General features: G+C 35.7%; 1 protein-coding gene across 1 annotated transcript in view; it reads left to right on the top strand.

Annotated features, from left to right (window-relative positions):
• Positions 1-20,493, top strand: part of TMEM135 (transmembrane protein 135) — a gene marked incomplete at both ends in the record, with an annotated part of 130,769 nt that extends 110,276 nt beyond the window's left edge. The window contains 8 exons of the mRNA XM_084229062.1: positions 3,986-4,132; positions 6,543-6,612; positions 10,595-10,762; positions 12,927-12,990; positions 13,800-13,876; positions 17,673-17,771; positions 18,534-18,601; positions 20,361-20,493. Of these exons, the coding sequence (XP_084085188.1) occupies positions 3,986-4,132; positions 6,543-6,612; positions 10,595-10,762; positions 12,927-12,990; positions 13,800-13,876; positions 17,673-17,771; positions 18,534-18,601; positions 20,361-20,493 (826 nt within the window). The remainder of the gene's footprint in view (positions 1-3,985; positions 4,133-6,542; positions 6,613-10,594; positions 10,763-12,926; positions 12,991-13,799; positions 13,877-17,672; positions 17,772-18,533; positions 18,602-20,360) is intronic.
• Positions 20,494-25,827: the final 5,334 nt, after the last annotated feature.

Genomic DNA, 25,827 nt, shown 5'->3' on the forward strand with positions numbered 1-25,827 from the left:
GGCGCAGGACCTCTCCTGCCACCTGCTGCTCCCCCCAGCAGTATACTTAGATCTCTCTGCCTGTTCTGCTCTCCGCTCTGGCTCTGGTGAATTCTTTCACCCTCCCTGTGCTTCTGACTGTACCCAGTGCTTGCATAAATAAATAAATAAGTAAATAAATAATTCTTTGAAAATGAAAAAACACATAGTCTTTTAACCTCAGAATCCATTTCTTACCACAATGATTGGTATATGGTAGATACTGTAGAAATCTACATGGGCAGCGTTACCTTTTTTTTTTTTTTAAGAATTCAAGTATTTTTACAAAGTTAAAATTCACAGCAGTTCTGTGAGATAGTTTTTTTAATGCCCATATAACTTGATGAAAAACCAAGATTTGGAATGTTTGATTAACATCACACAGTGACTATTCCAACATTCTTCCATTTTATGTCATAAATGTTGCCAGTTTTATTCTCTAGAGTACATGCATTTGGTTGGTAGATGTGTAGTGAAGAGTAGAAGTGTCACGTTTACTGCAAGTACAGGCAGGAAAAATTTTTTTTGGTTTTGACACTAAGGACAGCTTTTATTTGATTTATACAATTTTGAGAATCAAATGAATTAATGCATGAAACTTGCTTGGAATTATGTGTAACAAAACACAGTGTGTTCAGGAAATGCTGACTATGCCACGTTATTATGTGAAGAATACTTTCAGATAACTGTTAAGGGAACAGGAGAACTTTCTGAATGGAGATCAATAATGTTAGCAAAAGCTTGACAATCATACACATGAAGTATATTTTAAGAGTCAAAAAACCCACTTAATTGTTATGGAAAGTTCATATTTAGGAAATTTAATGATTTTTTTTCAATGATAAGTAGGATATAAAATATGAAGACCTATGGAAAAAATTGTGAAAAATTTGAATTTGGTAACATGGGCAGTAGGGAGGGAGCCACTTTAAGGTTTTTTGATCAGGGTCATTGACAGTGTTTCAGAAAGACTAGTCCTGCTACACATTTAAGACATTGAAAAAAACAGAATCAGAAAGACAAAGATGAAATAAGGACTGGGCTTGGGTGATAGTTAAGGATTAAAGAGGATGAGGCAAAATTGAAAGTTGCAATGGAAGAAAATGAAAACGTAATGAGTGATAGTTTTGTTCGTTCTTTTCTAATCTATTCTTCAATCCTAGCTAAGTAGTACGTAAAATCCCAAGTGCCTGAAAAAGGATGCTGTTAAGAGAAAATCAAAAGGTTTGCAAAGAGCAGATTGATTAAGAATATCTTTGGTTGTGAAAACTCTAGGATAACAATAACTAAGTCATGATACAGAACAGTAATTTCTTCATATTATATTTATTTTTCATTTTACCTTTTATCTTTATTCCATCCACATGTATAGATTTTTCTTTTGTTCTTTTTATAGTTTGTTAAAAGTTGAAGGCTTAGTGTTTTTATACACTGTGGGAATTGTATGGGGACTATAACCAAGATGAAAATGAATACATTGTGCAAAAATGAAAAATGATTTAAAAATACATAAAATTAAAAATTATAAAAAGAAAAATACCTGCAACAAATATAAAGAACAGATACCGATAAAAGTATACAAAGAAGGGGGATTTCATGCCAATCTGATTAAGCAATTAGATACTTAATATTTTGCCCTAAAAAATTATGTGTTTCTATATCATATTCTCTCTTAATGGCATTTACTGTAGTTTGTCTATTTCCCCAAATTCTCTAGTCTTTGGGAAAGAACTGGTACTCAGTAAATACTTGATGAATCGGTGTATATCAGTATTTTAAAATTACATGTATCTGACTCTAACACAACTGTAATTTTTTAAAAAACTGAAAGGCAGGTGCTCCCTTCAGTTACTATCTTTTTTTTGGCATAAAAGACTTTAATTTCTTCATACTATACTTTTCATTGAAAGATCATGTATTAGAAAGTAAGTTTTTGTTCCTTTTGGCGTTGGCTATAAGGGATTCTGTTAAACTGAAAGTTGGCAACAAAACCAGAAGTCAGTTTTCCTAAAGAGAAAACTCTGCCTTTTATCCTATATATCTCTCCATAGACTCCAGAATCCTTGCAAAGACTCAAAATGTGTGAGATTCCTTGTGGCTTTTCTTCAGATCCACTTACAATAAAAGGCTAGTTTGGACTATTTGCACTTAAAATTTTCTCTGTATTATAAGAAAATACTCTGGGAAAATGGTTATTAAGCTTTGTAATCTATAGAGATAATAGTTTAGGTTATGGGAAAAGAGAGAGTCAAGGACAGAGCTTTGGGAAAAGAGTCAGTGCAGGAGTCTGAAGGTTTACAAAGTCTGATTCATCTTAGTTTAAAACTTAGAAGCATGCATAGCTTGGTGCTTAAGAACCCAGGCTTGAATTCAAATAATTACTGAGACTATTGACTATAGACTAGATGCTTTTTCATGCTCGTATGGGAATTATGTACCTACTTCAGTAGTGTTGCAGTAAGGATGAAATGGTTTACTATTTGTAAAAAGCTTGGTACTGTACTTGTCGTGTAGAAAACATTCAACAAGTGCATGTTATTTCTCTATTCACTCATTCATTGTGTCTCAGTTAAATAATTATTATGTACCAGTTACTAAGTTAGGCACTGGGATATAATAGCAAAGGAAATATACATAGTCTCACAGATCGCGCAATTTAGTAGAGGATATAAACTATTCAAAATGTACTTCCAGTACTTGGTAGTGGGGAAGGGGGAGTTCTCCTGGAAGGATTGCCAACTACACTCCAGTTTGTGGCAGAAGCAGCAGCACTTTCTCCAGGGAAGTGACCTCTAATTTGAGATGGTTAGTCTTGGCCAAAATAGTAGCAGTATTATAAAAATGTGAGAGATGTTATTATATCTGCTCTAACTTACTATGTATAAAGAGCAATAGTCCGATCTTAAACTCTCTTTGTGCACCACGTTTAAGAACCCAATGCTTTTAGACTAGCTGTTACCAAGGATGCACAGCTGCCCATCTGGTGACAGTCTCATTGTACACCGCTTAGGATTTGACAAACTACTAGATGATTTACTGAGTTTGTCTGAATAGGTTGTAGTCATAGGTAATTAACAGCATTTTCTTTCTTTTATAAGTGGTTAAATTTTCTTATTGTTTTTCATAGGTGCCCTATTCTAGAATTTTAGTAGTGTTATTGAACCCTTGTTTTTTCTGTATTTTATGGTATTTTCTGAACATTCAGTAGTTGGGAGTTCCCATAGGAAAGCTTAGTTGTAAGAAAGCTTAGTTACAAGTTTATGAGAGCAGATTCCTACATTGAAGGAGAAAATAGCAAAAATGAGAACTCTGATAAAGGAAACTGATTATACAGTTTTCATGAGATAGAAATAATGTCTTCACCTGGATATTAAATTTTTCCCAAGAGAAATATGTAGATTGGAATACGAGGAGACGTGGAATTGTGACCCTTTTTGGATTCTCATTCTTCATTTCCCTTTGTGTGTATAGATGACCTTCTAATGCACTGCAGCTGTTTTATGACTCAGAGTCACATTAGAAATGAATTTAGAGTAAAAAATGAGGTACATTCAATTGTAGCTATTAGATTTTAGAGAAAAAAAGGAATTTTTGTCAAACTGGTAGATCCAAGTTAATAGTTTATCTGCTTCTTTGTTTGAAAAATTTTATACAGTACCTCCAAAAAGTGGTAGCCTAAGATTTTAAAAAGGATGCTTCAAAAAAGTGCTATGCTGTATTTCACTTGACTGATTTGATATTAAAATACCTGCATTATCAGACAAATGACCATTACCATTTTCTGAGTATTCATATTTAAAAAACTTAGTTTTTAAAAGAATGATTAGTTTTTATATAGATTGTGAAAAATATTTCAAATGATAAGGTACTCTCCAGAATGTATTTGTATATAAACAAATTCTGATTTTTTTTTTCCTCTCCCTGAATTATTTATGGTGAAAAATGCCTCACATTATCTTTTATTTAGGTTTATTGTCGGGAAGGAAGAAATTCCCACACATTCTTATTCACCAGAGGCAGCATATGCAAAAGTGGAACAAAAGACAGAGAAACATGATGAAAAACCAAGAAGAATGAATCTAATTGCTCTAATCAGGAAACTTGTGGATTCAATGTGAGTTCTTTCTCTTGATATTTTAGCACACTTTATTGCTGTTTTATATATTTGCACTGTGCCAAGCTGTCTTTATTTTCTTTTCAGGTAATGGTAATTTTTTCAAAATTGTGAACTATGCTTACAGTTTTATAAAAAGGCACATAATAGCAAGTGAATTATTATTTCTGGCACAGTTTTTGCCATCATATATCTTTAAAGGAAGATTTTAATTAAATTGAAATACTTTTAATGTTAAAGTAGGCAGAATTGTAGAGGCAAAAATAGGGAATTTCAGTAAACATTACTATGTGCTATTTGAATGTGCCAGCTGAAGAGGAGAGAGGCAAGTTCTGAGAGATATTTAAGAAGATACCAGAATAATAAGGAGCAAACATTAAGGAAAGGGTGTCTTGCAAGAGTGGAAATTTTTAGGGCTTTGGAAATAAAGTAAGAAATATTTATTTGTACATTATGCAAAGAAGTCTCTATTTCATACAAATAAATCTTCATTTACATTTCAGATGTATCTACTTAAGAAAATAAACTTCATGGTTTCAAATTAATAAAATAATATAAAATAATCTTAGTTGTGATATTTTAGAGTGTGGAGTGAGTAGGGATTATAGAAAGTTCAGGGATCAGTTATGGGAAACAGCCCTTAAAGAAACTATAAGACCTTTGAATCACATGTTGCTCCTGCCAACTTTGTGACTTTGGGCAAGTGATGTTATGCTGCATAACAAAGCCCTCATTAGTGAACTGAGTTTAACATTCTCTATTAAGAAGTATTTTGTTTGTTAAATGATATAACATGAGTTGCCTCCCATACTTGAGTGAAGAGTAAGTAATCAGTACTTTTACTGAATTTAAGGACTTTGTGTTCCTCTTAGCATATACCCCATATAAAAGGTAAGAGAGAGGAAAGAAATACTGGATGACAGGAGTCATTGTGATAATAAGTAAAGCAAGTTCAAAATAGTTATGGTTGCCTTGGTTGGGAAGAGGGAGAGAAAGTCCCCGTTAATGGCAATAATGTCAGCAAGCATCAGGGGGTTACAGAGAATGTATCATGAATGTGAATGATGCCTCCAATATCGGAACTCATCTGGTCGTGGCAGAGTTTGTCAAAGTAGTCTGATTTAGTCCTCTGGTGTGAGAGCAGATGCAGGATGATACAGAGCACAGCAGGTAACAAAGTAGCCAGTCCAGGATTCAGAAGCTATTTTAATGAAAGATAAAGGAGATGTTCAGTGATGGCATAGTTGATACCAGAATTTAACTGCCATTGCAAAGAGATTTTAACAATTTCTGTATAGTTCTGGTAGCAATGACTGAGAAATACTTACACAAGGATACGTAGAGTTGCAAAAAGTAATAAGCATAAGGCAGTCCTGGGACTTGCCTCTTCAGGCCCCAGCTGTAATCACTCAACAGCTTCACATGACCAGATATGTCATATCATTCTAATGACGTAAGGGCTGTGATCAGTGTAAACTGTTGCTGCCAGCTCTGCTTGGGAAGGGCTGCTTGTGTACTCTAGCTGCAGTGAAGAATTGGATTTCGGAAAAAGGCGTTGTAATTGATTTGTGAATGGAATAAGATTTGTGAATGTGGGACCAAAATATCATTCTACAAGTTACCATGATAAACATGGTGTTCTTGTGCTCCAACTCTGAAGATAATTAATTAACTGTAGTCTGAAAGGGTTATAAAGACTACTCATTTTGCACACGAACCTTTCAAAAGAGAATGGGAAAGAGCTAAACCCATGTTAGTATATAGTACTTACTTTTTTTATGCCTAGAGTGAATAAATAGTTCTGAAGGTGGTATACCAGATGATTAAAAAAAGTGTCTTGAATAGTAGTTCTCCTAGAAGAAATGTTTATTAAACACTAGAGGACTAAGTGGTTTACAGTTAAAATCACAACCTACTTTTGAGTTCCCACAAGATCTATTTCTATATTTATTTAAAAAACTGAATTATGCATTCTAATACTATATCATGTTTCTTTTCCAGATGTTTTCTCTCAAATATAATTAAGTATAAATTCCTGTAATCTGAGCACATTCTCATTATGAATTTCGCTCAGGCACTGAATTCATGGATGATTTATGAGCTCTCTACTCTACAATAAGTAATTGAAAGGTTCCAAAAGATTGGCAGAATGTAGAGAATGTATATGCATTGTTTTCATATTTAGTCACAAATATTTATTAATATGGTTTGTCAAACAGTGAACAGCAAAGGAAAAGCAAGTACATGTTATCTTTGCTTCCTGTGTCCTAAGAAATCAGAAGGTGCACACATTTAGAAACATGTTTTGTGCACTGTGATTTCCTTTTTTGGTTACAGAGTTTTCAACAAATTTACCCACACACACATCCATCCATTCACAATTATTTTAGAGTTTTTGGTTTGATTTCAGATGTAAACATGGACCAAGGCATAGATGTTGCAAACACTATGAAGATAATTGTATCTCTTACTGCATTAAAGTAAGTATGCAATAGTATATTTTATTAACTATGGGGAATATATATAGAAATAACTTATTAAAAATAATTTTAAAGTAAATGAAAAAGTTGACAATATAGGTTATCATTCTTTGCATTTTGACTTTAAGAAATTTGTGAGACACAGGTTAAAAATTCAACTTTTTAAAAATATTTTTTATTTTATATAATTCTTACATCATTTTTCATTTTTGCACAATGTATGCATTTTCATTTTGGTTATATTCCCCATACAATTCCAATCCCCCCTTATTTTGACTCTAATCCCTTTTCTCCTCCTCCCCCCACCGTAATGTGTGTCTGGTTTATAGTTGCTTGTTGATTTTGATTTTTTCTTTATTATAATTAGTCTTTTTCCTAGTCCCTTATTTAGGTTTTCTATACTCAGCGAAATAAACCAGAAAGAAAAAGAAAAATTTAACTTTTAATATTCTCTGACCAGGTTCTTAGACAACTTTAAAATTAACTTTTCTAACAATTAGTATAAAACTTACGGGGTACAAGGGAAGATAAAGTAATATTAACAACAAAAAAAACCCCAGAAAAATTGTCATTAAAATGTGTACATTGTACTATATCCTCATTTGGCTACATCCTAGAACAAGGCCCCTAGACTGTGCTGTATAAGCTAGCTGGCCCTGCACATACCCTGTGCACACTTTGTACAGTGGCGTTTGGGTTTGTAAAGCTGTTACATTTTTTAAGGCATTGAGGTAACTGGAACAGACCCATGAGTGTTCTGAACATACCCATGATTGTTCTACATTAAGAGAATTAGCTATGCCTACCAGCATAAATGCCTCACTTCCTGATACAATAGTATACTAGTAGATCTCTCCTGCTCACCCGCCACCCGCTTATCCTCTGCCCATTCTCTGGAGCCACCACCTCTGAGAAGGAGGTGATTTTCTTTACATTTAGTCCGGCACAGGTGGCACCACCTGCCACAAGTTCTTGAGTTTTGGATGGTCCTCTAGCAATTCTAATGCATTAAAGTCTGAATTCTTTCTTGGAACGTCTGATCCCTGCTCAGTTGATGAGAAGAGCGGAGTTGTATACCCTCCAGAGACAGCTTCCTGACAGCCACTGGGAAGAGAAGGATTGTGTCACTGTAGTGCTTATGAGTTTGAGTGACCATGGCCAGTGCTGATGGTGGTTTGCCCAAGCCAACATTTACCCTCAGAACCCCCATGAGTATAAACAGAGTTAAAAGCAGGAGAGTATTTTTTTTCAGTCATGCGGTGATTTTCTGATACTCTCCTTCCACATTTTGATTTCTTGCCCCATTTTTATTTTATTATCTTTTTTTAATTTTTTAATTTTTTTTTTATTTTTATATTCCCTATACAATTGCAACCCCCTGATTTTGACCCCTGTCCCTCCTTTCCTCGCAACCCCCCTACCCCCAAGTGTGTCTCTGGTTCATAGTTGTTTGTTGATTTTGATTTTTTTCTTTCTTATAGTTATTCTTTTTTCTGGTCCCTTATTTAGGTTTTCTAGATTCCTGCTATAAGTGAGACCATCTGGTATTTTTCTTTTTCTTTCTGGCTTATTTCGCTGAGTCCTGCCCCATTTTTAAAGTGGCAAACAAAAGCAAGTGCAGTACAGTTGCTGACTGTCAGAATAGGTGGGCTCCTAAAGAGTTATCACTTCCTTCAGTGGACAGAATTCTAGTCCAAGAAGAAATTCTGGGAGTCTCTGGAAACTAAAACAAGTACTCTGACTAAATTGGAGGCATATGAGAAATTCTGGGGAGAGGTGATAAGGAAAAAAAAATTGTATGAGAAAGATGGTGATACTGAACAGTAAAAAAAGTCTAGTTATTCTTTCAAATGTTTATCAGTACTATAAACTTGGCAATTTATGTATAAATTGAAATGTTACGTCTATGAATATGAAATTACTTGGAGATCTGTGGGTGAGGAATTTATACCACCAGTATAGTGAACCAGCACCTCACTGTCCCATGGACAAAGCCCTAGGATGAAATCCCTGAATAAATGTTCACATCAGTCTCACTCCCCTCTGCTCGCAGTGTTCCAGGCACACGGACTTTTCCTTGGTTTCTTGTACATGCGCAGCTCTTTTTTTTTCTGACTTTGTGCCCTCTGCCCTAGCTTTTTGAAATGTTTTTCTCCTGCTAACTAACTTCTCTTTTGTGCATATTTAAAAGTCACCTTTTCCATGGCCTCCCTTTACCACTCCATCTAATTTTCCTCATAATGTCCTGATTATTTCTGTCACAACACTTAACTGTAATCTGTAATTATTTTATATTTATTTGTTTACTGATTTTCTATTCCTCTGATGAGTTTGGAGATCTGTTAAAACAGCTTTGTGCCCTTGACCACTCTCCCCACTCGGGGCTATAAGAGGCATTCAGGGAACACCTCCTGCCTAGATGGCGGGGGAAAATCATCGTGAAAAGATCGAACGTGTGTGATCCTTGATCCTGAAATTAACCTTAGAAAAGTGTACATCTCTTGCCTTCAGCAAATCCTAGGCAGTTTCAGTTAAACAAATGCATGGTAATTCATACTAAATGAACAATTTAATTTCCATGTTTTAGCCAAGTATTAGGTAGTTTGGGTTAAGCTAAGTGAATGTTTCTCCATAGTAATGCAACTTTTTCTAAAGTTTCAGCTAGATAGTGATTATTCTATCCTGGTGATTAAGTGCAGTTTTCTGTTAAAAATACCAAAAGCATTTGATTTTGTTAACTACTTTTTTCTTCCTTTAATATTTCAGTGCTTTTGTTCCTAAGCGTGGTTTAGGAATTATAAATTCTGGCTATTGTCAACAAAATGTCAAGAGATGGAATTTGGGGGCATTGATAAGCTTAGCCAGTGCTTATGAGACTTTTCAAGTTCTTAGGAATCAAAGAAATATATTTACTGCAAGATCTGACTATAGAACTGAGACTACCAGAAGGTTAGGGAGAGAGGGGGGATAACAAAGTGGGGGTGCGGAGGGGGTGCAGTGGGCCATGGTGGAGACTATAGATGCCTTGGTGGTGGGTGTGTTATCAGCTGTTAACATAAACCTCTAAATCACACCATTGTTGGAAGCCAGTGTTACCTCAATAAAATATAAATTTAAAATATTTCACCTTACTTTTAAGTAATTATTTAAAAAGTATTGTTTGAGGGCCTCCCTGGTGGCACAGAGGGTGACCGCTGGGTTGCGAAGCTGCCTGCAGCCTCTGCAGCGCCAGTTCTATCTCCGGCTGCTCCCCGGCCACCAGAGGAGGGTCCCACATGGTGTGCAGACCTCTCCTGCCACCCGCTCCTCCCCTCAGCAGTGTACTTCGGTCCTTCTGCCTGCTCTGCTCCCTGCTCTGGCTCTGGTGAATTCCCTCACCCTACTGCGCTTCTGACTGTACCCAGTGCTTGTAAAATAAATAAATCAATCTTTAAAAAAAAAAAAAAGTATTGTTTGAGGGTTTTATATTTAATTTTATGCTTTTTTTTTAAGATTTATTTATTTTATACAAGCACTGGGTACAGTCAGAAACGCGGGAGGGTGAGAGAATTCACCAGAGCCAGAGCAGGGAGCAGAACAGGCAGACTGACAAGTACACTGCTGAGGGGAGCAGCAGGCGCAAGGAGAGGTCTGCGTGCCATAATTTTATACTTTAATTTTTTTTTTTTTGAGGTAACATTGCTTTACAACACTGTATTATGATTCAGAGTTACAGGTTTACACTTCCTCAGATGTGTGTTACCACAGCACACCCACCATCATGCACTCACAGTCCTCCACGCTCGGCCCTCCCCCACCCAACCCCCGCCATGCCACTCTCGGAGCCTAGTTCTAGGATTTGTTTTTGTTAAGAATTTTGAAAATGGTGTGTCATAAACTTGTATTAAGTTTTTTAAGACCTGTTTTAATAGAGACAATAAAATTCATATTTATCAGACTTGAAAAAAATTGTAAATTGGAATTTCCTCCCACTTTTCTCTAGGGTTTCGTCAGAATGTTTAGCGTGGGATACTTGATCCAGTGCTGTCTCCGAATCCCCTCTGCATTTAGGCATCTGTTTACACAGCCATCCCGGCTGCTCTCTCTGTTTTACAATAAAGAAAACTTCCAGCTTGGCGCTTTTCTAGGTTCTTTTGTTAGTATATACAAGGTAAGGTTTCCAGAAGAGGAAAGAAAAATGGAGAATAAATAATGTGGCTGCTCATAGAATGAGATATGGCCTTAACTCATCTGTGACTTTTGTAAGTTTTTTTCCCATTGTGTTCATAATTAACATCACCAAGTATACACAATATATCAATATTAGGAACTGAAGTTGAAATTTTTGTTTAAAAATGTTATTTAATATCCTTGAGTAGGTAGACATATTTGCATTTATGTGTAATAGTAAAGATTTTTAATCCTTTTTTCACTCTGTAGAACCTGAGAAAATATGACTTCTGATATTTTATTTTGTTTTATTTTAAAGTTTAATTTTTTATTTATACAAGAACCAGGGTACAGGTCAGAGACGCAGGAGGGTGAGAGGATTCACCAGAGACAAGAGTGGGGAACAGAACAGGCAGACTGATGAAATCCACTGCTGAGGGGAGCAGTGGGCGAGACAAGAGAGGTCTGCTGCGTCATGTAGGTAGCTCCCTGGCCAGCCAGGATCGAACCCACGCTGCAGAGGCCGCAGATGGCTTCAAAGCGCTGCGCTTAATCCACTGTGCCACCGGGGAGGCCCTGAATTTTCTGATATTTTAATATCAGTGGTGATAATAACATACCTGGTATCTTTGTTTTCTGTAATCATGTTACTGCTAGATTATTAATTTAAACATATTTCTGACCCTTTTAGCTGATATCAAACAAAAGAATTCTCTGTTGTAATTTATATAAACAATTACTTTTTTCCCCTCTGCTACCCACTCACTATTCTTACTACACTCTCTTAAATAACCAGAGTTAACATTTTCCATTCCTTTCTGCATATTCCTAAAATGTGCCCACCCATACATTAAGTTCATATCATATGTGGTAATCATTGATGACACAGTATTCTGCAATATCAAGTTATGGCTATCTATTTAATGGATACCAATATTATATAAATCATTTCACTGGTATATTTTATGAAATATCTAAATCAATATCTAAGTAATGCTAAATCTGAATATAGATAGCTAAATGTGTGTTAAATGTGTGCAAAATATACATGTAGAATATGTTAAAGAAAGGTTGACCTATTTGTGCATGACTATGTTCTGATAAAACTTATCACACTGTAATTAGAATTCATATACTTTTCACATGTCACAAGATATTCTTGTTTTTATTGATTTTCATCCCTTTAGAACTGTAAAAAACATTCTTAGCTCATGAGCCAAAAGCAAGTCACAGGCCAGATGTGGTTTTTGTTTCGTAGTTTTTTGATCACTGCTTTAGATGCTTCATTCATTTTTAGAGCAATTAAAAAAGCATATCTTGGACCTCCCTGGTAGTGCAAGGAGTTAAGCACCTTACTCTGAAACAATCCCCAGCCTCTACAGCATGAGTTCGATCCCCGGCCGGCCAGGGCTCCCCACGTGGTGCAGCAGACCTCTCCTGTCTCGCCGCTGCTCCCCTCAGCAGTATATTTCAGTCAGTCTGCCTGTTCTGTTCCCCACTCTGTCTCTGGTGAATCCTCTCACCCCCTGCATCTCCGGCCTGTACCCCAGGTCTCGTGTGCATGAATGAATAGATCTTTAAAAAAAAAAATCTTTAAAAAAAAAATCTTCTAAATTTGACTTTATTTTACCATTTCCACAACTCTTAATTCTTTCTGTAGGTCTACATTTTTATCTGATATATTCTTTCTGCTTGCAGAGAGCTACGTTTCACATTTTTGTTACTGCAGGTCTGCAGGTGATGGATTTTTCTCAGTTTCTATCTATCTGAGAAAATATTTCACTGTCAGTATTGAATAATATTTTCTTTGGGTATAGAATTCTCACTTGAAATATTTGTACAGCTTATCCACCTTTTTTCTCCTTGTTAGAGTGAGAGTACACTTCCCAGTTTCTACAAGTAGGCAAAAGTAGAATTTATGGATTCAATTTGAAAAATCATTACCATAAAAATAGTATGCATAATTTCTTAATCGCCTGTCCAAAGCAATAGCTTCATAGTGGATTATTGTTCATGATTTTCTCAATCATGTATTCAACTTAATTTAAATAAGATCACCAATTTGTTTCCAACTTAGCCTGTGACTCATATGTTACAGATGTTACATGCATTCTTTTTTCTAGAAGTGAAACAACTGAAATCATTGTATTTTCTCCTTAATACAGGGTACTAGTTGCTTCCTGCGCTGGGTCAGAAACCTGGATGATGAGCTGCATGCAATTATAGCTGGTAAAACACTGATATATAATGAATTATTATTGTATCAATGGTAGAAATGAGCCAGAAATAGTTTCCAAATTAATCTGATTTCTATATATCTTCCATTCTCTGTGACAGAATAACTACTAAGGCACTAGTCCAGACATTTTATATTTGCAAAATTTAACATCAAGGCACTCTTGCCATCTAGTGTTTTGAGTTTGCTATTGCCAATGTAATGACTTGGGTATCTGCCCTGCTATAGGCAGAATCCTAGGGAATGTGTCGTAAAAAAATGTAAAGACTTAAAATATTTACCAATAAATAGTTAATAGAATCACAAATATCTTAAAACAATCTATTTTATCACTGACAAGCAATGTATTTTAATAATAACTTTTTATTCTTAGAAGCTTAACCAATTAATAAAAATAAAAACTAAAGACTTTTCTATATGTACAATATATGTAGTACTTAAGCATGCAATTTTTCAGATATTTATTAGTAATGTTTCTGTTATAGAATGTCAGACCTCCCTCTCCCAGCTTGGTTTACCACTTGCAGAATGAAGGCAATAGAAAAATACATGAATAAATATTTCCTCTTAAGATGAGAAATGACAATATAAGCTTGTGAAATTCATTATGAAAATCAATTTAAAATTAATATGCTAAGAAGTCACTCCATTTAATGTCATCAAATGTATTATTGTCCTTGATTTTATTGTAACAAATTTTATTGCTACAAATAAATTCTTCCCGTTTAAGTGAATGAGCATTTTCTAATGACATTAATAACAATGAAATACTTTGAGATCTGATAAGTTTTTGTTGTTTCAGGATTTTTGGCAGGTGTATCAATGATGTTTTATAAAAGCACAACAATTTCCATGTATTTAGCTTCCAAGTTGGTAGAGGTAAGCAAACATTTTTATGCATGTGCAGTTAGCAAAAGCTATGTTAGAGCTGCCTTAGTTGCTTAAGCTGCAAACATATACCCAATTACCAAAGCAAATTCTAACCCTATAAAATGTCTCACAAAGCTAGTTTTCCTATTTTTCCCTTTTTTGTGTGTGTGAATATACACAATTGTGAAAGGAATAGTGCACTTAACCCTGATATATCTGTCATACAGTTCAATGGTTTCAGCATTTGGCCAGTTTAGCTTCACCTGTACTGTCCTGTCCTCCACCTGCTGATTTATTTCAGAGCAGATCCCAGACATCATACCACTTCATTCTTAAACAATTCAGGATAAAAACTCATTAAAAGCAAACAAATTAGTATTACTATTGAAGAGTAACCATAATACAATTATCATACTTTAAAAAAAACCTGTATTATCAGATATCTAATTAGAGCTTGCATTTTTACTGATTGTCCCACAGATGTCTTGATGCAATCCCTGGGTTTAAATTGGGATCCAAAATACTTTTTGTTTATAATAATTCCCCCTCTCACCTTTTTATTTCCTTTTCCTCTCTATTATCTGTTGGAGATCTAGGTGATTACTTATTTGGAATTTCTCACATTCTGGGTTCTATTTTTGGTTTATATGTGTGGCAGAAATAACTTAGATTTATTGTGTATGTGAATTCCTACTGTATCACATTAAGAGGCCCAAAAATGCTTGGTTGTCTTCTTTTTATGATGCTAAGTTTGGTCAATGGGCTCAGTATTGTTACAGCCAAAGTAAGGTTCCCTGTTAGCCTTTCACCCAGCAGTTTTCGCAGTCATTAATGATCATTACTAAGATGCTGTTATTTCCCTGAGGGCTCTAAAATGGTAATGAGCTAGTATTTTTTTTTCTGCCCTTATTAGAGGCAATTCTAAATAAAACGTTTCCCTTTTAACTGTTTGGTCACTTGGGACTATATTGTTCACGTGGCCATGACAAAATGATCACTTCCCTTTATTTACCAGCCATTGGAGGGTTTTAAGCGTGGTAGAAATGACTTAATTCACGTTGGCTGTGTGGTATGGCAATAGCACCTGAAAGGGGAGCTCTTATACCTCTAAATCATACACAATATTGTGAACTAATATTGCCTTAATAAAAAAGAATAATAAAAACAGAAGCGCATTCTTGCTATGCTATGGAGGATGGATTACGGAGAGGCATGACAGGCAGCTGGGAGAGCAGTTAGTCCCAGGCAGGACAAAGTGATACAGTAAAGCAGAAATGGAGCTGAGTGTACAGATTTGGTACGTATTTATAAGAGAATGAACAAGACTTGCTAATGGAGAAGAAAAGGGGAGTGAGCAGAAGAAAATAACCTCTAGCTAGCAAAAACATATTCTTTAACACAGGAGAAATGTAATTTTGAGGTCTAGTTTGTGAGAGAAATATTTTGCAGCTGCTTCCCTATATAGCCAGAGTTTCTTAAGCCAGCCAACCATACGCCTCTGTTTCTCATGCCATATAACCGTATCTGACCTTGGCAAAATAAACTGGCATATAAACTGTGCTGGCGAGAACTTTTTTTTTTAATATAGGGAATTAGAAATATAAACTTTTAGTGTCTTTTGTTGAAGTGATGATTTTGGTTTAATGGATAATCATTTAAATTTTTTTATTGTCTGATAATGTATTTTATTGTCTGATAATATGAAGTAAAAATAAGTTGCATTGGCAATTCTTTTCCTCAGAAAAGTCATTTCTAAAATATAATTACTGAGTATATATTAACTGTGCTAGCTGTGTGTATATATACTGTGTATATATTACTGTGCTAGCTGCTGGTAAACATAAAAGTAGAGGATATGGTCCCTGCTGGTGCCTAACTCAGAATCTGATTCAGTAGAAAAATTTTATTATGTTATTTTAATAAAAACAAATGGGAAAAATGGGGAACACAATTATTCCATATATCACATTTCTATTGCGCTTATTCTAGCACATCTGAATTTAATTGTTTTTCAAGATGAATACACTACAATGTATCTGTATCTTGTAATACAATGTTGTTTGCAAAATAATGGTCCATGTGATCACTTACCTTGTTTCCCAAGTAGATTGTAACTGTCTATCTTGCAGTGTTTATATAGCCAACCCCTAATCATTTAACATATATTTGTTTCACATTACATACTCTTTGCTCCATTCATATGTAAGTCCCCTCACTGTCTCCTTTTGTTGCTCTCCCTGTAATCAGGGAAGCTTGTATTGAGCACTCAGGATTTTTTTCATGGCAAATCAGTTGAGATATTACTAAAACTATTGGGTTGTTGGAAAGTCATAATGTATTTTTTCTCTGTTTTTCAAGCAACATGACTTTTGTGAAAACTCAGTATATTTACTCAGCAAATATTTAAGTACCACACAGTCTAAGATAGGTGTGGACCATCAGACAAGAAGGTTGTTGCCATCTGTCAGTGACTTCATCTTAGTTCTCATACTCCTTGCATTTCCCTCTACCCTGTTGTAACTCACTTGGTCTACTTTGCACTTTTCTTGCTTTTTTTACTTTACCTGTCCTGTGAAAACTTAGTTCCCTGAATTACCCAGTGTTCTACTATAAATTTGCCTACAGAACCCCATATATATCATCCACTTGCATTCTACTCACTGCTTCTTGTCCTCTTACCTTGTTGTTGATCCTATGCTTCTTATACAAAACTGTGGAAAATGTGAGCAACATACTGATGCTAGTTCACGACCTGTCTCTCACCAGTCAATGACAGGATAAGTATAGAAATTGAGAGTGAGCACAGCGGTTGAGCATTGGGTTGCGAAGCTGCCCGCAGCCTCTGCAGCACAGGTTCGATCCCCTGCCACTGGGCGAGGATCCCACATGGCGCACGGACCTCTCCTGCTGCACCCGCTGCTTCCCTCAGCAGTGTATTTCGTCAGTCTGCCTGTTCTGTTCCCCACTCTGGCTCTGGTGAATTCTCTCACCCTCCTGTGCTTCTGACTGTGCCCAGTGCTTGTATCAATCAATCAATCAATCAATCTTTAGAAATTGAGAGTGAGCATTTGGAACTTTTATTACAGTTTGACAGTAATTTGTCTTTTGAATGTGCTTGTAAAAATTTGCTTCAGTGTTCTGGCTTTTAAATTTATTTTCTGCTAGTTCATTTTTATTGCATTATGAGAATATTAAATCATGAAATTGGATTTTTTTAAGGTAGTTCTTTATTACAGATGGTTTGAGAAACACTACTTGACTGTAGTAATTTCTGAAATTTTTGATTCTCTTTGGTCCTTTGTCCTAGGAAGAGTAGCTCCCCCCTTTGGGGGACCCCTAAACAATACTGTGTCTCTGACTATATATCTGTATCTATATACCTCTGCCATCTGTCTGTCTTATAAACTCATTAGAATACACTAGATATCTCGGCTATGAATTGATCATATTTTATTCATTTTTAAATCCCTAACTCCTGGCACAGGATGCAGCATATAGTTAATGCCATTAAATATTTCCTGAATGAATAAATCTAACAGGGAAAGGAAGACCTGAGCATTGTCCAAAAGGCATTAAAGAATAAAGGGCACAGAAGAGAGGGCAATGAAGTGCTGTTGGATTTGGCATCTGGGGCTGGGGGTGAGAGAATGAGGGAAGGGTACAGGCTAGCGCTTAGCATTGTCCTGGAAGCGGGGGCTATAATTTGAGCTCCAGAAAGCTTATTAGAATTTTGAAAAGTAGAGAAAATAATTGTAGATAGAGAACATATTGCTTAACTCAATCTTTTGTTATACTTATTTTGCAGACAATGTATTTCAAAGGCATTGAAACAGGAAAGGTTCCCTATTTTCCCCATGCAGATACCATCATCTATTCCATCTCTACAGCAATTTGCTTCCAGGCAGTAAGTATAGCTTTTTGAAATGAAAAATAGAATTAATTATGTTTCTAATGTACATTAAACAAATGGGGGAGAAATAAAGGCCTAGAACATTTCTATTTATTACATTGTATATATATGTATATATATATTTTAAAGCAATCTAGCTTGCACATGTTAACTTAATGGGCCGGATCACGTTTAATGCATATGCTGATTTTTAGGTTTAAATAGAGTGCATTATTTTAACAGGCAAATTATTACTCTAGTACTTTGGCTAGAGTGCCCCAATTTAATTGTCCTCCATCTAGAAAAAGATACCACAGTCATAAATTATATCACCCCAATATTATTAGTCAATGAGGATGGGGAAAGAATGTAGTTTAATAGAAGCAGTATCCAATTTATTTAAATTCTGTAATCATCATATTGCTGTTGATAGTTTTAGGATTGTTACAAAGTTTTGGAGACTGCTTTTATTTGTTATTTATCACAGTAATGCTGCCTAGTTGATAAACTTAGTGTAACTAGTAAAGTACCAGCTAACTAATGGTATTTGGTAGATTCTTACTAAATAATGACAAATCAATTATTATTTCATAAGCAATATTGGAAGGCACATTTACAAAGATGCTTAATAGCTATCAACTTAAACATAAATACATATTTTTGTTATTGTCATATCTCTGTCATTTTAAAAATGCAGTCAGCAATGAAGGGATAAACTGCTTTCTTGCTATAATATTTGCTATTTATTGAAAGATGTCTCAAATTGAATAATCTTAGGCTGTCATGGAAGTTCAGACTTTGCGACCATCTTACTGGAAGTTTCTTTTAAGGCTCACCAAGGGCAAGTAAGTGTCTGTGATTATTTTATCTGATTGTAGAAAACAGCAATTTCTGCAAAAATGATTTTGAATCTTTTTGTCACGAGGGAATATCTTTTATTGATAAAGTAGGTATCCAGAAATAAATAAGTCTGAAAAATGCATTAAAAATAGCATGAGGAATTCTTTTATTTTGAATATTCTCTGTAATATTTTAGATATTTTAAGTGTTCATGCTACTAAAATGTTGATTTTAACTGTTAATGAGTTGCTACATAACATACTTAAGTCTTACTTTTAAAATCTTTAACTTTTTTGAGTAAAAATATTAAATTACTTAGAGATTCTGCCTCAGTAATTGACTCATTGCCATTTTGGAAAAATAATTGTATCTGTTGTCTGATCTTATAATGCATATGTTCTTTTGCTTTTACTAGCATATTCTTTTGTTTTACCATTTCCTGATCTTAATCCAGTTCTTCGGGAGGCAGCTTAACCTTCTAGAAAGAGCATAGGCTTTGCAGTCAGACAGCCTTCCTTTTGCTTCCAGCTCAGGTTCCTTTAGCTTTGTTGCTGTGCTGAGTTCTTTGCCCACATGAGACTCAATTTCTTTATCTCTTGCAATGAAACAGTAATTCATACTCTGTATAGTTGGGGCGAGTGGGGGGGAATGAGATGTTCATGGTAACAGTAAGCATTTCATAGGCACTTAATGAATTGTAGCTGCTATTAATTTTACCATCATTAATAGTAATAATAGGGCCTCCCTGCTGTTGCAAGGGGTTAAGCACAGCGCTGTGAAGCTGTCCACAGCCTCTGCAGCACAAGTTCGATCCCTGGCCATCCAGGGAGAAACACACATGGCACACACACCTCTCCTGTCTCTCCCGCTACTCCCCTCAGCAGTGTTTTTCAGTCAGTCTGCCTGTTCTGTTCCCTGCTCTGTCTCTGGTGAATCCTCTCACCCTCCCTTGCATCTGGTCTGTACCCTGTTCTTGTATAAATAAATAAATCTTTTTAAAAATAGTAATAGCAAGTATTAACAGTGTTTACCATGTTCTAGTTATGGTTTTAAGATATCATATATGTACCAACATATGCATGCATGATATGTGTTTGATCCTTAAACTAGCTCTCTGAGATAGGTACTGTTCTTACCCCAGTTTTACACGTGAGGAAACTGATACTCACAGAGAGGTTAGAGAGCTTGTCAGAGTGACACAACTAGTAAGTGATGGAGCTGGCATGATCTGGTTTCAGAATTCTTCCTCCTAACCATGGCACTATGTATCCATTATATCACTGTCATTTAGTCATGTGTTTCTTTGTCATTTACTTTTCCTCATGTGAATTAATTTGCCTTCTAATCATTAAACATTTGCCCATTTGGAGGTGTTTTCCTTGTTGATTGTAAGACATTAAGATGTCAGTTATGAGCATTTAATGTCTTTGTCTCATTGGTAAATATTAGCTAATTCATTTTTTTAGTTGGTTTTCTGTGATTTCACCAGAAAAATTATCAAGAGTCTGTCTTTCCATTTGACACACTCTCGTGGAAAGGACTCTGGTAGGTTTGAAATGATGCTGTAATCCCTGGGGTTTCAGGTGTGGGGATTCTCTCTTTGAATAAAACATGCGACAGTGAATGTTGAAAAAGAGTAGCGCTTGGGGCATTGGTCACATCAGTCTTTCCTGTTCCCCACCCCATGAAAGAAAAATCCAATAGACGAGTCATTTTTTTGGTAAACTTTATTAAATGCTATTCACTGTGTCCTCTGTTTTACAGATTTGCTGTCATGAACCGCAAAGTTCTTGATGTTTTCGGTACTAGTGCATCTAAACACTTTCAGGATTTCGTCCCCAGGTTGGATCCAAGATACACGACTGTAACACCAGAGCTGCCCGTGGAACTTTCTTGAGGAGAATTGTGATTTATTAATGTGACTTAATGGTTCATTCTTTTATCCTGAAAAGTTAATTAGGTGGAACACAGGAAAGGGGGCCTGAGCTTGAACTTCAGTGTTATTTCAGTAAGAGATGCTCTTTTTTTTTTTTCTTCGTTCGTTTTTCTTACCAATCAGAAATGCAGAAGCTTTTTAGGAAGATGTTGCTTAATAATTAAGCTCCCCGGTAGCCAGAATCTGATTCGGGATCACTGTAGTGATTGACATTATGATATATTATTGATTAAATTATGTCCACAACAATATTAAAGAATCTATATAGAAATGTAGTGACAACTAAGAATATACTTAAAATTACTTTAAAAGATGTTTTTAGTTCATTCCAATATAATTCTTGCTTAAAACTAAGAGTATTTCTTCATTGTAGAATACAAAGGATCACGGGTACATGAATTTGATCTGTATTTTTTTTAACTATTGAATTGGTAACTATAGTAGTGAAATGTTATGGATATGAAGTAACTCTTCACAGACAGTGCTGCTTTAGTATAGAGCAATTGAATTGTGCAAAGTGGCCATTCTGACTTCAGGGATACAAAACAGGTCTCATACTGTTTGGGTCAATGCCGTGGTATCCATGTTCTCCTTCCACTGATAACTTCATCTCTCTCCAAGATCTGTTGGATTATAATATGTACTAATGTCAAGTGAGGAGCGAGTAGAAATTGACATAAAGTTCAAATGTATGCTTTAAATTTTAAAGAAGCATTAACTTGAATATTTGAAAACAAATGAAGCTACCTTTAAACCTCCTGAAGGTTTATTTATTTGTTTTCATTTATGAGGTTTGAGTTCATAGCTGATTTGTATGCCATTGTTGATTCAGAGGGGATCAATATCCTATGGAACAAAAATTTTTGGCAAATCTGAGTGTTTATTCCCCTTCGACTGTTTTACATATAAAAACAGATGTTTCACAACTGCAAACAACGACAACCAAAAAATCAGTGGTGGTTAAAAATTTCATTTCATCAATAGTTAAATTCAGGTTCCCCAGTCTTTTCAAAAAGTTGTCACCATATTTACTCTTAAAATGAAGAACTGACAAAAACGTAGTCACTGCCAATTGTGAAAGATAGTTCAGTACAGCTGTGATTGAAATATGATCACTCTGAGGAGTTTTTCAGGGAAAAGTTATACTTTTCTAAGTTTAATAAAAGGCTGAAGTGATTGTGATATAGTTAATGTAGCATATAGGGAATTATGGTATATTTTTTTAATATAATTTTGTTGCTGAAAAGTTTTAAGCTGTTGTGAATTATGCACTAGAACTTGTGTTGCAACAAGAATTATAACGTAGACTTTTAAAATACTTAGTCCTTCATATTCAATTTCAAGCCTTGTGTACTTCTATTTATATGTAATTCTGTCCTTGGTTGTTATGGCAAATTGACACCCAGCAAAATAGACAGACTCTGGTACCATGGTAACCATTTTAATTTGGTCAAAATTCAGAGCCACTTTAATTTGGTTAAAATTTTGCATTGTGACTAACTTTTTAGAATTGACTTGTCTACTAGGCAATACTGTTAAAGGATGGTTTTGGTCTCATATTTCAAAATTAATAAATTAAGTTTTAAGGTTTTATTCACTGGAATTAACATGATGATTGGTGCTGTGTTTACTTTTTAAAGGAAGTGTTAAGGCTGAAGAAAGCGCTGCTACCTGCAGCTCATAATTTCTCTACAGAAATTTATATTGATAATATTTTCCTGTAGGGTTAGAAGAAAAACATTTTAATCCATAAATTATTATTTTCATTGGCATTAAAAGACTATGGTATTGAAAGACAAACTCTACTAATATTTGATGAGATTTTTTTAGTAAAATTTTACTGATCAAACTGCATTTCTATGATTTACTTTTTAAAACAAACTACTGTCATCTTTTATTTCATTAAAAATGTAAAATGAAATAACCATGATGAAGCAGAATACAAAATGAATATATAGCTTGAATGGCTAGTTAGCTCATTTGCAGTGGTGAATAGAGATGTCTAATTTGATTTTATCCAAACAGGCCTCAAAGTATAGTTGTTTGAACAAACACAGAGAAATTGTGTTTGTGGGCCAGAAGGCAATCAAAATGAATTATCTCTCTACCTCTAACTAACCAAGTATTGATCACAACTTGGCATCTTGAGTAAAATCAAATCAATGTCTCCATTCCAAAACATGGTTTTTGGTCTATTTATATGCTGAAGAAATAGGGTAAGTTTCCACCCAAACTGAAAGCAGTGACATTGATATGCCTCCTTAGTATTTCCTACATCTTTATGCAGCCTGAGAGACAGTGGGTTGGAGCATTAGTGTTATGGTGTTTTATCACTATTTCCTGTATTAATGAAATTCAGGAGCTAGTACCGATCAAGTAAAGACTTAGGTGACAAGATAATACACTATTTCAAATCTATCAGCCTCTTACTTCTTTTTTTGCCAAATGGTTTTAGTCTGTTTTGTTGTTCATCTTTTTTCATCAGTTCTGTGGTTCCTTCTGTAACTTTTTCATTTACCTATAAACATTGTCACTGAATTGACATCTAGTTTTTTTTTGCCTTTTTTTTTTAGTCAGTCAGTTATTTAATTTAGAATTTTATCTTTTGTTCTTTGCTCTCAAAATTTATAATTTACTTTTTTCTAGATTGAATGTATCTTTATGATGAAACCCAAATCGATCAACTCTCACACAGTATTTTATTATTCATTTCCTTGTGGTTGTAGCTAAGCTAACATCTGACTTAATTATCAGTGCCAACAGAATGGTTAATGTTCATACTTTATCACATCCCTTAGTTTCTAAATCCAAACCACTGTTAGTGAGATGCAATGTGTTTTTATTCTCATCTGCTTGTTCCTGTCACTCCCTCCTCTGTGGTAGTGGTGAGGAAGCTTCTCAGCCAGGCCATAGGGGCTGGACATGCCCGCTGAGAGCAGTGTCTCCGGTGCTCTTACCAAATAAACTTCCAAGCCCAAGACTTCTCGAATTCTCCCTGGAATTTATTTATTATTTATTTTTGTATAAGTAGAAAGTAGTTTGACAGAGCAATAAAGTCATTTTTCAATGGATGTGTTTTTTTGGTTCATAAAGGCAAAAGTCTTTATTTCTGAATTGTGACCTTGCTAAGATAGCTGATGAACTTTATCTCTCCTGACACCTTGGCCTCTTGATGCTTGCTATCCAGTCTTAGGTAAAGGTAACCTATCCATCCATTCTTAGATAACCAGATAATTTAGGTAAGTGTAATTGAATGTCCAAGGAAAAAAAACATAAAAGGTAAATATTTTCTATAAAGCTGGTCTGAGACTATGATGAAAAATCCCCTAATTTAAGGTTAGCTGAATTGTGGCTGCCCAGGAATCTGTTCTTAATTTGTCTCAAGTTTGTACCTCTCTCTGTATAACACTTACCTCTCGGTTACTTAGCTAGTGGTAAGGCCTGAGCTGATTGTGAGATCATGGCCATGGGCTCGGATTCTGGTGGTACTTTCTTCAAGCTGAGATGTGGAGATCTTGGGGTTCAGCCTGTAGAATTTCCTGCTGTAGCATCAGGCTTTGTAATAGCTTTATAATTATGAAAAGAAATGAGACTAGTATCAGTGTGTAGTTTCTGGAAGCAGTAGAGGGGCAGAACTTGGCCAAGAGGTAGCAGCTGTCCTGGTAGTACAGTAAGGCAGTCTGCACCCCAGTGCTTACAGATGTGTTGAGTGAGAATGTGTGCTTGTGTCACACTGAAGGACTGGAGGAAAGAATTCGATGCCTGGTGTCCGCTGTCTTAGACATTGAAATGTGGCTTTCTTGTCATCACTTGTCTCGGTCCTCGGCTCTCTCCTCCTTCCTAGCTTTGGGGTCCTTATGTCTAGTCCAGTCTTGTTGCCCCTCCCTGCTCTGCATACCTGTGCCTGCTGCTTTTCACATGTTGGCTGGTGTTTCCTTCTAACTGTGCCCCTTGACTGCGAGCCCGTGTTGCCTGTTGCTGGAGCTGGCCAGGAGGTGCTCTCAGAGGGTCTTAAGAATTCAATAAACATCTCAAGGGACACTTTTGCTTGTCTTAGGCAGAAAAGTTTGGAGGATAGTTGTGCAGATGTGAAGAGAGGTGTTTCTTTGAACCTGGCCTCTTTAATTCAGGAAAGTCAGTCTCTCCTGAGTAGTCCCGTGACATCATCTGACTGCTGTGGCTACCTGGAGGGTGGGAACTCATCTTTCACTGCTTATTGCTTTCTCCATTTTCTTCCCACCTCTCCTTCAAATGTGTCATCTGTGAAATAAAATGTTGGGTTTTATCCTTTGTGCCTACAGACCTGAAAATTTCAGTAGTTATACAGATCTAGTCCATGCCGGAGCTGTCAGGACATGCGTGCTTTGTACCTTTTCTCTGGCACACAACACTGCAACTTTTCTGTCAGTTTTGTGCCCCTTCCACTGCTCAAGCAAAACATTCTAATGGTGTTAGAAAGCCCTCAACTTCAGATGGTAAGATGTGCCCTGACTTGGCACAAAATGTGCTTTAACCTGCCTTGCTGAGCCTCAGCATCCTTCTGTGGCCAGGGAAGTGCAGGCTTCCACGATTGGCTGAAGCCACTCAGGAATATTATTTTCCTCCATCCCTTGATTCAGACCAAGTAATTTCTGAGACCGATTTCCCAAATCTATTAAACTTTTCTGTCATTAATCAACCTCTTAAATGAACTTCCCTTTCAGATTATTCTCAGTCACACAGGAGGATCTTATTAGCAAGGAATTGTGAGAAGATTTGGTGTCGAAGGCTAAAAAGATTTAAAGCATGAAGCAGTGCTGCTCATTATGCACAATGCGGGTGCCAAAAGAGATGGCAAGAGGAGACTGTGAGCTCATTGCAAGTTTCTCTCTTTCCTCCTACCTCTCTTTTTTTTTTTTTTTAAACCTCCCAAGCCTGTGCCTTTTATTCTATTTTTTTTTTATTTATTTCTTTAGCTTTAGTTCTTAAAGGAATTTTTTCCCCCTGTTCATTCAGGGCAAGTTGAAAGTGGTCAGGTAAGAGCCTGAAGGGATGCTCTGTTGGGTTTGTTAAAAAAAAAAAAAAAAAAAAAAAGAATTTTTCTTTTTTTCTTTCTCCTCTCAGAAGTCAGCCAGAGATTCAGAGTGGAACTGTTTACATTTGTCCCAGTGACATGTGTGACAGGTATACACTTAACCAAACTTAGCCCAGTGAAAAGAAACCCTCTATGGGGGTGGGGAGCAGCAGCAATTTTCCTCAGAATTATTAAAGTAGGAACCATGTCTACAAGCATCTTTATAAATATAAACCACTGGT

This window comes from Talpa europaea (assembly GCF_964194135.1).
Source record: "Talpa europaea genome assembly, chromosome: 1".
Lineage (NCBI taxonomy): Eukaryota > Metazoa > Chordata > Mammalia > Eulipotyphla > Talpidae > Talpa > Talpa europaea.